The 17,372-nt window shown below is 44.3% G+C and overlaps 1 protein-coding gene across 1 annotated transcript; it reads left to right on the top strand.

Moving 5' to 3' along the window:
- The first annotated feature begins 1,730 nt into the window (after nt 1-1,730).
- PEX11B (peroxisomal biogenesis factor 11 beta) lies at nt 1,731-5,435 on the top strand. The gene is made up of 4 exons (XM_073609326.1): nt 1,731-1,884; nt 2,659-2,774; nt 2,991-3,192; nt 4,444-5,435. The coding sequence occupies exons 1-4, from the start codon at nt 1,829-1,831 to the stop codon at nt 4,808-4,810; spliced, it is 741 nt and encodes a 246-aa protein (XP_073465427.1). The 5' UTR covers nt 1,731-1,828; the 3' UTR covers nt 4,811-5,435.
- The last annotated feature ends 11,937 nt before the right edge of the window (nt 5,436-17,372 follow it).

Raw genomic sequence — 17,372 nt, 5'->3', positions numbered from 1 at the left:
GGAGCCTAATGACTGGGGACTGCTGGCTGCTGGGAGACTCCCGCTGGTGGCCACCGGGACTGCGCCCTTCATCTGTGGGAACCACAGTGCCACCTGCAGGTGATCCAGGTCCTCACAGGCAACTTGGTCCCTTTAAAACCTAACGTTGTAATACAACATAATAAAGATGATACACTAAATAATAAAAATGTAATAAATGTGATACACTAAATAATGTAAAACGTGATAAATATTGGAATAGATGTGATACATTCTAATACAATGTAATGCATGTGATACAACAAATAATAATAAATAATATTGTAATAAATGTAACATTATAAATAATGTTATAATGTAATAAATGTAGTATAATAATGTAATGCACTAATGTAATAAATGTGACACAATAGATAATATAATGTAATAAATGTAGTATAAAAAATAATATAATGTAGTATAATACATAATGTAATGTAATAAATTATATTATTTATTACATTATATTATTTATTACATTATATTATGTAATAAACGTGATAATATAATAATGCAATAAATGTAGTATAATAACATAATAATGTAATAAATACTATAATATAATAAATGTGACATAGTAAATAAAATTGAAATAAATGTAATAAAATAAATAGTATACTAATGTAATAAATGTGATATAATAGATAATATAACAATGTAATACATGTAGTATAATAAAGGCTATAATAATGTAATCAATGTCGTACAGTAAGTAAATATAAATAATATTGTAATAGATGTATATGTAATATAAGAAATATTAAAATATGTAATAAATGTGATACAATAAATAATAGTAAATAAAATAAATAGTATAATAATGTACAAAATGTGATACAATAGAGAATATAATAATGTAATAAATGCAGTATAATAAAGTAATAAATGTAATACAATAAGGAAACAATATTGTAATAGATAATGGGATAAATAAATAATATTGTATCAAATGTGATTTAATAAATCATATTTTAATGTAATACAATGTAATACGTGTGATACAATAATGAAAAATAAGTAATTTAATAAATGTGATATAATAATGTAATGAATGGGATGAATAAATAATATAATAATGTAGTATATGTAATATAACAAAAACTATCATAATGTGATAAATTAATAATGCAAAAAAAATTATAAATAATAAACAAGGTAATGTGATAAATAATATAATAATTTAATGTGATACAACAAGTAAAAATAAATAAGAATATAATAAATTTGAATAAAAAAATATTATAATAATGTAATAAATGTGATATAATAGATAATATAATAATGCAATAAATGTAGTATAATAACCAAGAAAAAAAAAGAAGAAAAATAATAAACAAGGTAATGTGCTCAATAATATAATAATGTAATAATTTAATGTGAGACAATAAGTAAAAATAAATAAGAATATAATGGGAATCAAAAAATATTATAATACTGTAATAAATGTGATAACTCATTACATTTTAAAAGTGAGCTGTCAGTCAAGGTGGGGGGGCGGGACTAGGGAGAGACAGCTACAGAAAGGAGGCGTGGTCTGCTCGGTAACATGATGCTCCTGACTGGCTGAGCTGTGCGATGTAGGGAGAGGTTTCTTCCCGGCCACGCCCCCTCACTACACCAGGACGTGACCCATCTACCTGAATACACCCGGAAGTAAGACGTGCTACACCCGGAAGGGACCCGTACTACACCCGGAAGAGAACCGTGCTACACCCGGAAGAGACCCGTGCTACACCCGGAAGTGCCCGTGCTACACCCGGAAGTGTGGCATTGTGCGATCTTTACACCCTGAGCGGGGAGTTGAACACACATGGACGCCTGGGTGAGGTTCAGCGGCCAGAGCCAGGCCAAGGAGCGGCTCATCAGGTGACTCCTCTGTGCCCAGGGCACCGACAGCAGCCTGGGAGGGGGACTACAAGGCCCAGCATGACCCTGAGAGCCATGGAAAGGGGGGTGAGGGGCTATAAGTGACAGCAAGCCAGAAAAGGAGGGGGGAGATTCACTACAGGTCCAAGCATACCTTGGGGGAGATAAAGGGGGTGGTGGACTACAGGTCCCATCATGCCTTGCTCCAGCTCTTCCTGCAGATTTCCTGTGTAATTAAAGGGACACTCCGCCTATGGACCATGTGACCTCCATGTTCCGGGTGCATTCCTCAGCCTCTCTCCCACTTACCATCCTGAACCCCCCCCCCCCCTGTTGATTTTTGGATTGTGCGTGGCTCCGCCCACAACGCTGCGTCTGCCATCTACAGCTATCTGCGAATATGAAGACTACAAGTCTCATCATCTGCAGACTTCTATGCAAGCATTTAATAATTCACATTTTTTATTTTATTGATGGGGTGTTTTATTGCATTTTTGTAAAAAAAAAAAAAAAAAAGGTGGAGTGTGCCTTTTAAAAATCTTTGTTAGAGCTCCTCCTCCTCCTGGGCAGTGACCCGCCTCCTGCTCCTCAGGGGAGGGGACATGTCACCATGTTAAGTATGAGAACCCTCCTGGGTTTGTATGGTATCAATTCCGGGACGAGGTTTAGATTCTTTGTGACCTGTTTCACGTCTGGGCACTCTTTATTTGGGGGGGGGAGGGGTCGGTTGCGGTGACGCCGGCATTATCACTCACATTTGTCTTCTTCTCCTAGAGCCGCACAGTACGCCTGCACGTTGCTCGGGTACACACTGCAGAAGAATGGAGCCAGCGCAGAGCTCGTGGCCGTCATCAAACAGCTGGAGGCGCACTTTAGCCTCAGTCGGAAACGTAAGTGGCGCGAGGAACTGCATTGCATAGAGAAGCACAGAGACTCGGTGGTGACCTCACCGGATCTAAAATAAGATATGGAATGAAAAGGGAAACATTTGGGTTTTTTTTAGTAATGTCATTATCATGTTGTCAAGGGGGGGAGGGGAAACCAGGTTTAACTTCATTATATACAAGTTTGGGGGTCACTATCGCTCTCTTTGTCCTCCCCTCCAGTGTTTAGGTTGGGGAACTCCGTGGACGCCTTGGAGTCGGCCAAGCGGGCCATACACCTATCGGACGTCGTCTTGCGGTTCTGCATCACGGTGAGCCACCTGAACCGCGCCATGTACTTCGCCTGCGACAACATCCTGTGGCTGGGGAAGACGGGGTTGTCACGGGAAATGGACCAGGAGAAGTGGAGTCAGAGGTCCTTTAGGTGAGTCCTCCCTTCCCCCGCCTCCTTCCAAACATTCACACCGATTGGGACATGTGACTTTCGGTCTAGGGCTCTTCACTGACCACCAATGTAAGAGGAGATGTTACTGGGGCTCCTCACTGACCACCAATGTAAGAGGAGACATTACTGGGGCTCCTCACTGACCACCAATGTAAGAGGAGATGTTACTGGGGCTCCTCACTGACCTCCAATGTAAGAGGAGATCTTACGGGAGCTCCTCACTGACCACCAATGTAAGAGGAGATGTTACTGAGGCTCCTCACTGACCACCAATGTAAGAGGAGATGTTACTGGGGCTCCTCACTGACCACCAATGTAAGAGGAGATGTTACTGGGGCTCCTCACTGACCACCAATGTAAGAGGAGATGTTACTGGGGCTCCTCACTGACCACCAATGTAAGAGGAGACATTACTGGGGCTCCTCACTGACCACCAATGTAAGAGGAGATGTTACTGGGGCTCCTCACTGACCTCCAATGTAAGAGGAGATCTTACGGGAGCTCCTCACTGACCACCAATGTAAGAGGAGATGTTACTGAGGCTCCTCACTGACCACCAATGCAAGAGGAGATGTTACTGGGGCTCCTCACTGACCACCAATGTAAGAGGAGATGTTACTGGGGCTCCTCACTGACCACCAATGTAAGAGGAGATGTTACTGGGGCTCCTCACTGACCACCAATGTAAGAGGAGATGTTACTGGGGCTCCTCACTGACCACCAATGTAAGAGGAGATGTTACTGGGGCTCCTCACTGACCACCAATGTAAGAGGAGATGTTACTGGGGCTCCTCACTGACCACCAATGTAAGAGGAGATGTTACTGGGGCTCCTCACTGACCACCAATGTAAGAGGAGATGTTACTGGGGCTCCTCACTGACCTCCAATGTAAGAGGAGATGTTACTGGGGCTCCTCACTGACCTCCAATGTAAGAGGAGATTTTACTGGGGCTCCTCACTGACCACCAATGTAAGAGGAGATTTTACTGGGGCTCCTCACTGACCTCCAATGTAAGAGGGGATGTTACTGGGGCTCCTAACTGACCACCAATGTAATAGGGATATTACTGGGGCTCCTCACTGACCATCAATGTAAAAGGGGGCAACTTCATATTAATGAACCATGGTAGGAGATAGAAACTCTATAGCTGTGATGGTCAGGTGACAAGATTATTTTGGCCGTATAGTGTATGTCCTCTGCAGTCACACAATCTTTGTCCCCTCTGCAGGTATTACTTGTTTTCGCTCATCATGAATCTCAGCCGGGACCTCTACGAGCTCAAACTCCTGATGGAGGCCGAAACTGGGGGCAAGCGTTCCTCCTCCAGGCTGGCTGCTGAGAACGGGGTGGTCTCTCGTGGGAGCCCCTCCCACCAGCAGATGGTGGTCCTCCAACTCCGCTTCCTTATACACGTCCTCCGCAGCAACCCTCCTCTTCTGCTTGACCTGGCCAAGAACACCTGTGACCTTTTTATCCCTCTGGACAAGCTGGGTCTTTTCAAGACCAACCCGGGCTTTGTGGGGCTGTGCGGGCTGACGTCCTCCATACTGTCCATCCTGAGCATCGTCCACCCCTGGCTGAAGCTGAAGCCTTGAGACCCCCACTGGCATCCCATGACCCCAAACGTTCTTCTGAGAACTTGCTTGAAACCTTGAGACCCCCACCGGTGCCCTTTTTGTTTCCATAAGTTCTTCCAAGAACTTGGCTGAAGCCTTGAGACCCCCACACTGGCATCCTGAGACCCCTACTGGCATCTCATAACCCCAAATATTCTTCTAAGAATTCGGGTGAAACCATGCGACTAGTTGTAATTGTTCTCATAAATTCTTCCAAGAACTTGGTTGAAGCTGAAGCCTTGAGCCCCCCGCCCACTGACATCCTGAGACCCTCCACTGGCATCTTGTGACCCCAAATGTTCCTCTAAGAACTCGGCTGAAACCTTGTGACCACACCAGTGTCCCATGTTCCCAAGAACTTGGTTAAAGCTGAAGCCTTGAGGCCCCCCCCCCCGTTCACTGACAACCTCAGGCCCCCCCTGCCACTGGAATCCCGTGACCCCAAACTTTCTTCTAAAAACTTGGCTGAAGCCTTGAGACCCCCCACTGGCATCCTGAGAACCCACATGTTCTTCTGAGAACTCAGTTGAAATCTTGAGATCCCCACTAGTCACTTGTTCCCATAAGTTCTTTAAAGAACTTGGCTAAAGCTGAAGCCTTAAGACCCCCCCCCCACACACACTAATCCTGAGATTCTCCACCAGCACCCCTTGACCCCATAAACTCTTACAAGGACTCGTATCAGTGATTTCTTTGTCACCTTATTTCTTCTCTCAGAAGCTGAGATCCAAAACCAGAATTTCCAACTGCGACAGCCAAATGATGGCGTCACTCTACCCCAATGGATTCTACATCCTTAATAACTGCTGACCACATCTGTGGGAGGGTGACACCTTCACCATGGCCTTGCTTGAAAGGACAGTGAACCAAATTCCCAGCCACTGGAAACGATGAGAGAAGCTAAGGAAGGCGTACCGAAAGGGATCATACGAGTTTCAGGTGGAGATTCTCTGAAATGTACGTAGGAAGGATAGGAGTGTGAAGGTCACCATTGGCCGTCCTCACACTTGTCCGGCTGTCCTGCTGGTTTCATACTTTGAATGATTAATCCAGAACAAGAACGCAGTGCAGGTTTAGGGGGGGGCTTCCCTGGCTGCATGCTGGATTCCAGGTCAGTGGGGGGGGGCAATAATATATTGCTGCACCAACTCCTGAGCGAACCCCTCCAATAGACAGCCAATAGGAAGTATAAATTCTTAACCACGGACAAGCCACTAAAATAAGTACCACATCCCTTAATTTAAATAGATACAGGAGGATTTGTGAGATTTTTGAGGTGCAAATATTAATACCATGATCCAGGAAGATAATATAAAATTATTTTATTTAAACAATGATAAAAATTTGTCTAAAAACAATTATACAGCAATACATGAAGTACAATCCTTATGGGTAGAGCAAATTGGATGGAATTCCCAACATGTTTCGCCCACAATCTGGGCTTCCTCAGGGGATGCTGTCCACTTGAAGTACAAGCCTTTTCAGTTTTTAAGAACCAGTATACACTACAATCAATGATAATTCAGGGAGTCTACACCTGCCACAGGAATCCAAGAACTGCAGGCGACCATAGGAGGTATTCAAGGACCAGAAACAATAATTTGCAAAAACGCTCAACACCCAGGGACATAGGTTCTCCAAAGCAGGGTACTCGTATATAGAACTAGTGTCCTTCTGCAGGCTGCTGGAACCACAGGGACACACACTAGCTCTATATACGCGTACCCTGCTTTGGAGTGTCTATGTCCCTGATTGTTGAGCGTTTTTGCAAATCATTGTTTCTGGTCCTGGAATACCTCCTATGGTCACCTGCTGTTCTTGTTTTTCTGTGGCGGGTGTAGACTCCCTGAATTATCATCGATTGTAGTATATACTGGTTCTTAAAAACAGAATAGGCTTGTACTTCAAGTGGACAGCATCCCCTGAGGAAGCCCAGATTGTGGACGAAACATGTTGGGAATCCCATCCGATTTGCTGTACCCATAAGGATTGTACTTCATGTACTTGCTGTGTAATTGTTTTTAGACCATTTTTATCATTGTTTTAAATAAAATAATTTTACATTATCTTCCTGGATCACCGTATTAATATTTGCACCTCAAAAATCCCACAAATCCTCCTGAATCTAACCAATAGGAAGTGTCTACATCACACAGGCAGTAACGTAGACACCCAAAGAAGAAGAACCCCACTTCCTTTAAATCATAGTGAGGGGAAGACTCGAGACTGGAGTGGCTGTGGAATTTAGATAGGGAGGGGGTCGGGCACCCAGAGATGGGCTTTAATGTCATTTCAAAGTCTTCTTCAGTCCTTTTCAAATCTGCAGCTTTCATTAAAACAATCCCTGGTGATCCTGCCACCGAGGTCCTTGTCCAGGCACTTCCTGTTTATAGGGTGACAACATTCTGTCCCTGCCTCTCTATATTATCCTCCTGCGTTTTGTCATTTTGAAATCTGCAGTTTTCATTAAACGAATCCCTGCTGATCCTGCCATGAAGGCACTTTCTGTTATAGGGTGACAACGCTCTGTCCTTGTCTTTTACGGTTGCACTTTTGGGTTGCCACCCCGTCACACAGGCTTCTGATGGCGACTGCAAGGGGTTAGTTTCAGCGCACACACAGAGACATGGTCCACTGTTGTCACCATCAGGGAAACCTGCCCTGAGAAACGCCATGCAGCCAACACTGGAGTGCATTTTATAGGGTGACAACACACCCTGCCCCTCTCTATTATCCTCCTGTGTGTTGTCATTTGAAATCTACAGCTTTTATTAAAATCATTTTTGGCCGTCCCGCCATGAAGGTCCTTAGTGAATTACTTCCTCTTATAGAGTGACAACACTCTGTCCTTGTCTCACAGTTGCACTCTTGAGTTGTCACACAGGCTTCTGAAGGCATCTGCAAGGGGTTGTTTCAGCACACATTACACAGGCGTGGTTCGCTGTTGTCACCTTTGGGGAAACCCACCCTGAGAAATGCCACGCAGCCAACACTTAGGGTGCATTTTATCGGGTGACAACACTCTGTCCTTGTCTCACAGTTGCACTCTTGAGTTGTCACACAGGCATCTGCAAGGGGTTGTTTCAGCACACATTACACAGACATGGTCCACTGTTGTCACCATTGGGGAAACCCACCCTGAGAAATGCCATGCAGCCATCACTGGAGTGCATTTTATAGGGTGACAACACTGTCTTGTCTCACAGTTGCACTCTTTAAGTTGTCACATAGGCTTCTGAAGGCACCTGCAAGGGGTTGTTCCTCACGCATTACGCAGACATGGTCCACTGTTGTCACCATTGGGGAAACCCACCCTGAGAAATGCCATGCAGCCATCACTGGAGTGCATTTTATAGGGTGACAACACTGTCTTGTCTCACAGTTGCACTCTTTAAGTTGTCACATAGGCTTCTGAAGGCACCTGCAAGGGGTTGTTCCTCACGCATTATGCAGACATGGTCCACTGTTGTCACCATTGGGGAAACCCACCCTGAGAAATGCCATGCAGCCAACACTGGGGTGCATTTTATCGGGTGAAAACACTCTGTCCTTGTCTTACGGTTGCACTCTTGAGTTGTCACAAAGGCTTCTGATGGCAACCAGGGGTTGTTTCACACAGTCTTCTGAAGGCAACTGCAAGGGGTTGAGTGCTACAGGAGATGCAACAAAAGGAAGGGAAAACAAGGATGTTTAAACGTTTAGGTTTGCATCTACTAAACCTATGAGAGGACTTCCTGTTTGGGGGTCAGGGGTCGGTTTGATTATTCATGTTGTCACTGTTATTGATGTCTTTGATTTTGCGCATTAAATGGTAATCACCCGCACTGAGTGTCGCATTTCCCTCCCTGGCGTTTGCTCACCCCTCCCCTTTTCCTACACTGCATCCTATGGGATTACTTGTTATTACTGCAATGGGGGGGGAGGTGGAGCTTAGACACACATCAGCAGGTGACAGACTCCGCCCATAACTGAAATATCACTGTTGGGTGGACCAAACCTTTAATTCCAGGGAAAGAAAATATGTTGATGCTCGTAATTCGTCCGCCAGATGAAGCCGCTGTATATAATGTATTATTGTAATTTTGTACATAATCCAAACCTGAATGACTCGTCTTGTTTCCTACTAAATAAAGATTTGCCTCTTTTATATGCGTGTTTTTATTTTTTTTCTTTAACCACTTAAGGACCGAGCTTCTTTTTTAGATTTGTTGTTTACAAGTTAAAAACAGTTTTTTTTTTGCTAGAAAATTACTTAGAACCCCCAAACATTATACATTTTTTTTTCTAACGCCCTCGAGAATAAAATGGCGGTTCTTGCAATACTTTCTGTCACACCGTATTTGCGTAACGGTCTTTTTTTTTTTTTTTTTTTTTTTTTTTAAATACACTTTTGAATTAAAAAATAAGACAACAGTAAAGCCCATTTTTTTTAATACTTTTATATTTATATATTTTTTTTATACTGTGAAAGATAATGTTACGCCAAGTAAATTGCGCCCGCTCGTGGAATGGCGACAAACTTTTACCCTTAAAAATCTCCATAGGCAACATTTTAAAAATTCTACGGGTTGCATGCTTTAAGTTACAGAGGAGGTCTAGGGCTAGAATTATTGCTCTCGTTCTACCGATCGCGGTGATACCTCATGTGTGTGGTTTGAACAACGTTTTCATATGCAGGCGCTACTCACGTATGCGTTCACTTCTGCACACAAGCTCGGCTTAAAAAATGTTTTTTCTTATTTATTTTACCTTTTATTTTTTATTTTTAAACTGTTTAAAAAAAATAATAAATTGTGTCACTTTTATTCCTATTACAAGGAATGTAAACATCCCTTGCAATAGAAAAAAGCATGACAGGTCCTCTTAAATATGAGATCTGGGGTCAAAAAGACCTAAAATCTCATATTTACACTAAAATGCAATAAAAATAAAAAAAAAATTTGTCATTTAAAAAAATGAAGAAAAAATGGCCCTTTAAGAGCTATGGGTGGAAGTGACGTTGCTTCCGCCCTGCAGTGTCATGGAGACAGGTGGGGGCCATCTTAGCCTCACTCGTCTCCATGCACAGCCCTGAGAAGGACCGGATTGCCTCTGCCGCTGCCAACGGCTCTGGTAAGCGGCGGAGGGCACCAGATCGCGGCGGGGGGGGGGGGGAGCCCTCTCCTGCCGCCGATAAAAGTGATCTCGCGGCGAATCCGCCGCAGAAACCACTTTTATCTTGTGCCGGACCACCAGCCAAAAAACATGGCGATAACCAGGTTATGGCAGCTAGCTGCTGCCATAACAATGATATCCGTCCTCAAAGTGAGGACGTACATCGGCGTGCGGCGGTCCGGAAGTGGTTAAGGACTGAGCCTCTTTTTGACACTTGTTTACAAGTTAAAATCTTTTTTTTTGCTAGAAAATTACTTAGAACATAATAAAGAATCTCATGTACATAAATAATTGGGGCGCGATCGCGGGATATGGCTGCCTAATCCCTGCACTCTGTGCCACCGGACACTACATCCCCGGCTGACAGAGCACTACACCCCCACAGATACGATCTACTGGGACAGCGGACCCCGGCAGGCACCCGTGGGTATATACCGCTCGCAGGAAAACAAAATGAAACTTAACAAGCAGAGCAAAGTTTCTCCTGCAGTGGGAAAAGGCAAGAAGGAGCCCGAACCTCCTGAGCCTGATGACACCGTGAGGCTCTCTGCAGCAGGTCCAGCTTCCCCTTCAGACAGCCTGCAGCAATTCCCTACAGACCTGGTAAACCCTGACCTGCATAACTCATGATGCAATGCTGGCCAAGTTCCGTTCCATTGTGAGAGATGAAATCTCCATAGCCTCTCGCCAGCTCTCCTCTGATCTCATACGAGGCCTTAAAGAGCTAGGCCACCGCACAAATCGGCTTGAACAACGGAAGGATTTAAACACCACAGTGCTAGAGGGCCACGAGGATGAGGTTGACAAACTTAATGCTGAGCTTGAAAGCTTGCGTGACAAGCTGGAGGACTCTGAAAACAGGGCCCACAGGGACAATCTGTGGGATTCACCGACTTGCAAGGCACGGCCACCGCTTTCTTCCAGGAGTTGGCACCAGAGATCTCGTTGGAAGGCCTGGAATTTGACCGCATTCATAGATCCCTTGCACCAAAACCTCATTATAAAGTTCCACTTTTACCACACTAAAGAGAGACTCTTGCAAGCGACGAGGGAACGTCCGGATCTCTCCTTTCAAAACCATTCTCTCCAGCTGTTTACGGATTTATCCCCAGTCACGATCGCAAAAAGGAACTTGAAACCATATCTCCAAATCCTGCAAACCCAAGGTATTAAATACAGGCGGGGGTTCCCCTTTAAGCTTTCTTTTTCCCATTGAGGTCGCAAAGTTCAAGCAGCCTCCTTGCCTGATTTGAGATGCCACTTTCAGGACTTACAACTGGATCTCCCTCCATCCCAAGAAGAATCGTCTTCCTTGTCCTCCCACCAACGGTTGGTACAGCCTCCCACGCAAACCATCACAGGCATCCCAACAAGGCTCCTAGGCCCTCCGTTCACTTTAAGCTCAACGCTTCCAGGATGTCCCCAATGGCTGAGGGACTGAACTCCGGGTTTTCACTTCAACATGGACCTGAGTTATTTCTCAGGCTTTTTCCACGTCGTAGTCCACTTTGGCTATGCTTACTGAGGTTGATTCCATCTTCCCGCAGTCACTGAGAGGCTCCCTAGAGCCGCATTGTTGGTATCAAACTTTTATATATCTATTTTTATTTTTTTTGTTTACTATTTTAATGCACACACGATTTTTGCCCTACATTTAAAAATGGCCAACACTGCCAAGTGTGGGGCTGCCACCCTGGGTTGCCCAATTTGATAGATGGTGACCGGGGGGAGGATGGTCCACGGTTGAGGACTTGGCTGATGTCTCAGATTCATCCTTGGCCAGTTGTTACTCATTCGGGTTAAAGGTCCACTCCGTGCCCATTTCGGTCTACGGACTGTGACCTCATTCCTTCTGGCCATCATGGATGACCTCTAATCTACCAGATAATGCACATTCTCACTGGTTGATTTGACTTACCACAACGGTTGCCTAATAGGTAGTTGATACCAGCAGCTTAGTTGCTCAATCTCTATTCTAGTTACCTCTCCCGAGCCTCCCCTGGCCAAAGCCCGGGGAGCCTGGAATAGGTCTAACCCAATCTTATGTTTGAGCTAGAAATTACTATTTTCTCTTTAATAGTTTGTGTCTAATATATTACATTATATTAAGTGCTCATTTTTATGCATTTTTTTTTTTGGTTTAAATAGTTAAGCCGAATGTGTCTGCCCTCACAGTGTCGGCACTTGCTTAGGACTATGGTCCTAACCAACCACCGACCTCTTGGTTGCACTATTCAAATTTTTTTCTCCCAAGATTTCCTCGGCCTTATTGTGCTTCTCTTTCTCTCTCTCTTTTACTACCTCCCTCTTCTTTCCCCACAATCTCCCTTCTCTTTACCCTTCTCTGAGTCCGCGGAGGGTTGCATCCGGTGACAATGGTAAACCCTTTAACCACTTTTCCACCATGACGCTACACTGGTTGTCGTTAAATGTTCAAGGTATGAACTCGCCACAAAAAAGGGTGAAAGTATTTAAGTATCTTAAAAAACAAAGTATAGATATAGCATGTCTACAGGAAACTCATTTTTCCTCTGCCTCCAGCCCTAAGTATTTTGACGCCCAATACCCCCAGGTGTTTATAGCTAACGACCCGACCAGAGGGGAGTTCTGATAGCTTTTCGCAAATCGGTGCCATTTAATGGTATTAACCAGATAGCAGACCCCGATGGTAGATACCTCCTGCTCATGGGTACCATTCAGGATGCAGAAGTTACCATAATGACCTATTATGCCCCCAAATCTAACCCGGGACCCTTCTTATCCCATGTCTGCTCCCTATTGACATCTCACCAAAAAGGTACCCTGCTTTTAGCAGGGGACTCGAATGTGTCCCTGGTTTCTGCCCTGGATAAATACCCTTCAGAAAGAGTGGCTGCCTCACCTGCAGCGAAAAAAATTTCCCACTCCCTATGCTCTCATGATCTGGTAGACCTCTGGAGAGAATTACACCCAGAGTAAAGATTACACGTACTACTCTCACCCACATCATTCTCACTCTAGAATTAACCATATGATAATGCTTAGAAAACATCTCCACTTAATAGATTCAGTGTCTATTCTTGCGGCCCCCTGGACGAACCATGATCCCCTTCTTGTGGTCTGCCCTTCCTTAGTGCATAACCCTTGACATTCATCATGGATCATGAACGACTCGCTATTATCTCTTCACGACATTCGGTAAGATCTGTTAAAAAACTTCTGTAGAATATTTTCACCTCAACTCCGCTTCTGTCTCCTCCCCGGTGACCCTATGGGGGGCCTATAAGGCTGTGCTCAGGGGTCATATTATCCCGAAAGCCTCAAAACGCAAAAGAGAACGCCAAAAGCTGCAGAAAACACTGGAATCCCCGGCTGGAATCCACTTCCCCAACTTTAAACAAACCCCCACACTTGCTAACCTTAAACTTTTGGACCAGGCTCGCACAGAATTAGACTTATGTCTCACCGATCAGGCAGAGCACGCACTGTGCTGGTTTTGCCAACATTCGTATATTAAAACAAACAAACTAAATGCGATGCTGGCCAAAGGGTTACGTACTTTCAACCCCAAACCCACCCCTATTACTTTACGCACCCGACATAATATACTTACTAGCAACCCGGTGCGGATACTGGACAAGTTCCGCCATAGACTCGCTACTTTATACTCTGCCCAAGATCTCACCAACAACCAGGACATGGCAGACTTTTTGCAGCGTATTTCGCTGCCCACCATATCCAAGGCGCATATGGACCTTATGGACCGTGACATCAAAGAATCTGAAGTCCAACAATGTATTAAAGACTTAAAAGTAGGGAAGAGGCCAGGCCCGGACGGCTTTACAGCACTTTACTATAGAATGCTAGTGGATGTGTTAGCCTCTCCCTTGACAGCCATGGTTTAATTCCATTAAAAACGGTCAGAACTTCTCACGGCTAATATAGTAATGTTGCCAAAACCTGACCGTGACCACTCCTCTTGGGCCAATTTCCAACCTATATCTTTAAATAATGTCGACATGAAGATCCTCACCGAAATTATGGCTAACCGTTTGGACTCCTTCCTCCCCCGTTTTAATTAAAAAAGACAAAGTAGGGTTTGTACCACAGAGACAGGCCATTAGGAGAACCATTCAATTGCAGCACCTTGCCCATAACCGCTCCCTGGAAACTATGCTTTTGTCACTGGATGGGAACAAGGCCTTTGACACTTTCTCCTGGCTTTACTTCTTGATGAGTACTCTGCCACTACAGCTTTGGCACTTCCTTTCTAAGTATAAACAGAAAAGTCAGTGCTACTACCCATACACCACATAGATAGCAGAGCTCCCGGGTGCTTGATCCACAGTCGCTGGCTGAGTAGAGTAATGTAGAAAAAATGATCCGCACTCCGGTTGTTGCTCTTAAAATGTCTTCATTTTATTGAATAGCCACAGTGAACAAATGCAGATTAAGTCAGTTGACGCGTTTCAGTCTTTAACCACTTAACAACCGGCCCATAACCGAATGACGGCTGCAGGGCGGTTGCTTAACTCTGGAAGGACGTCAAATGACGTCCTCCCAGAATACCCCTCTCGCGCGCCCCCCGAACACATCCGTGACCGGACCCGGCGCATCACGGATCCCGGTAAATGGCCGCTGATCGCGGCCGTTTACCATGTGATCGCTCCGTCAAATGACGGAGCGATCACATGTAAACAAACCGGCGTCATCTGATAACGCCGGTTACTCTCCTCCCCTCCTGTGTACCGATCGGTACACTGTGAGCGGAGAGGGGGATGGATGGATGGCTGCAGCGCTGTGGGCTGGATGTGTAGTGCCCACAGCGCTGCACAGTGACATCCAGCCATCCATCCATCCATGCTCAGCCATCCTTCACTACTCTGAAATGCTGTGCAATACCCTGCAATACCCCGCAGTACTCTGCCTTGCCCCGCAATACTCTGCAATACCCCGCAATACTCTGCAATACTCTGCAATACCCCGCAGTACTCTGCAATACCCCGCAATACTCTGCAATACCCCTCAATACTCTGCAATACCCCACAATACTGTGCAATACTCTGCAATACCCCGCAATACACTGCAATACCCCGCAATACCCAGCAGTACACTGCAATACCCTGCAATACCCCGCAATACTCTGCAATACCCAGCAGTACACTGCAATACCCCGCAATACTCTGCAATACCCCGCAGTACTCTGCAATACCCCGCAATACTCTGCAATACCCCGCCGTACCCAGCCATACTCTGCAATACTCTGTGATACCCAGCCATACCCGGCGATACCCTGCAATACCCTGCCATACTCAGTCATACTCGGTGATACCCAGCCATACCCAGTCATACTCGGCGATACCCTGCAATACCCTGCCATACTCAGCCATACCCAGCCATACTCTGCAATACCCTGCCATACTCGGCCGTACTCAGCTGTTCTCGGCCTGTTTGTGGCCAGGCTGTGGAAGTCTCACACATGTGGTATCGCCGTACTCAGGAGGAGTAGGAGAATCTATTTTGGGGTGTCATTTTTGGTATGTACATGCTATGTGTTAGAAATATTGTATAAATGGACAACTTTGTGTAAAAAAAAAAAATGCGTTTTAACCACGTCCCGCCCACCATACTTGACTTTGTGCGGAGATATCTGAATGATGGGTGCAGCTACAGGCATCATTCAGATATCAGCTTTTTCAGCTGGCGATACCCTACACCATAAGAACGATCATAGTGGCTGTTCCACTGCTTGATCATTCTCACAGGAGGCGAGAGGGGACGTACCCCCCCCCCCCCGCCGCCCTCCGGTGCTTCTACCGACTCACCGCTACGATCGAAGCCAGGATCTTTTTTTTTTTTTTTTTATTTCAGGCTTCCCAGCCTAGAGGTGAGATGTGGGGTCTTATTGACTCCATATCTCACTGTAAAGAGGACCTGTCATGCCATATTCCTATTACAAGGGATGTTTACATTCCTTGTAATAGGAAAAAAAAGTGGTCAAAAATTTTTTTTTTTTTGAAAAAAGCATCAAACTAAAATAAATAAAGTAAAATGAACAATAAAAAAAAAAAAAATTTTAAAGCGCCCCTGTCCCTGTGTGCTCGCATGCAGAAGCGAACGCATACGTAAGTCCCGCCCACATATGAAAACAGTGTTCGAACCACACATGTGAGGTATCACTGCGATCGGTAGAGCGAGAGCAATAATTTTGGCCCTAGACCTCCTCTGTAACTCAAAACATGTAACCAGTAAAAAATTTTAAAGCGTCGCCTATGGGGATTTTTGAGTAGCGAAGTTTGGCGCCATTCCACAAGCGCGTGCAATTTTGAAAGGTGACATGTTGGGTATCTATTTACTCAGCGTAACTTCATCTTTCATATTATGCAAAAACATTGGGCTAACTTTGATGTTTTGTTTTTTTTAAAGCACAAAACTGTTTTTTTTCCAAAAAAAAAGGCGTTAAAAAAATTGCTGCGCAAATACTGTGCGAGATAAAAAGTTGCAATGACCACCATTGTATTCTCTAGGGTCTTTGCTAAAAAAAAACATAATGTTTTGGGGTTCTATGTAATTTTCTAGCTAATAAATGATGATTTTTACATGTAGGAGAGAAATGTCAGAATTGGCCTGGGTGCTCCAGAATGCCTGAAGGTGCTCCCTGCATGTTGGGCCTCAAAATGTGGCCACGCTGTGTAAAAGTCTCACACATGTGGTATCACTGTACTCGGGAGTAATAGCAGAATGTGTTTTGGGGTGTAATTTGTGGTATGCATATGCGGTGTGTGAGAAATAACCTGCTAATATGACAATTTTGTAAAAAAAAAAACTTGATTTTGCTAAGAATTGCGGGAAAAAATGACAACTTTAAAAAACTCACCATGCATCTTTCTAAATACCTTGGAATGTCTTCTTTCCAAAAAGGGGTCATTTGGGGGGTATTTGTACTTTTCTGGCATGTTAGGGTCTCAAGAATGAGATAGGCCGTCAGTACTTCAGGTGTGACCAATTTTCAAATATTGGCACCATAGCTTTTGGACTCTATAACTTTCACAAAGACCAAATAATATACACCGATTTGGGTTATTTTTACCAAAGATATGTAGCGGTATAAATTTTGGCCAAAATATATGAAGAAAAATTACTAATTTGCAAAATTTTATAACAGAAATGAAGAAAAATGCATTTTTTTACAGATTTTTCGGTCTTTTTTCTTTTATAGCGCAAAAAACCCAGCGGTGATTAAATACCACCAAAAGAAAGCTCTATTTATGTGAAAAAAAGGACAAAAATGTCATATAGATACAGTGTTGCATGACTGAGTAATTGTCATTCAAAATGTAAGAGCACAAAAAGCTGAAAATTGGTCTGGTTATTAAGGGGGTTTAAGTGCCCAGTGGTTAAGGCCTTA

The sequence above is a fragment of the Aquarana catesbeiana genome, linkage group LG13 (genome assembly GCF_042186555.1).
Source record: "Aquarana catesbeiana isolate 2022-GZ linkage group LG13, ASM4218655v1, whole genome shotgun sequence".
Classification (NCBI taxonomy): Eukaryota; Metazoa; Chordata; class Amphibia; order Anura; family Ranidae; genus Aquarana; species Aquarana catesbeiana.
This window is presented reverse-complemented; position numbering and strand designations above follow the sequence as displayed.

Bases quoted from the DNA above. Each gene is read 5' to 3' on its own strand.
- PEX11B (XM_073609326.1), top strand. From the start codon at position 1,829: ATGGACGCCTGGGTGAGGTTCAGCGGCCAGAGCCAGGCCAAGGAGCGG. The intron at 1,885-2,658 runs GTGACTCCTCTG...TTCTTCTCCTAG, and splicing joins GCCAAGGAGCGGCTCATCAG to AGCCGCACAGTACGCCTGCA. The intron at 2,775-2,990 runs GTAAGTGGCGCG...CCTCCCCTCCAG, and splicing joins CTTTAGCCTCAGTCGGAAAC to TGTTTAGGTTGGGGAACTCC.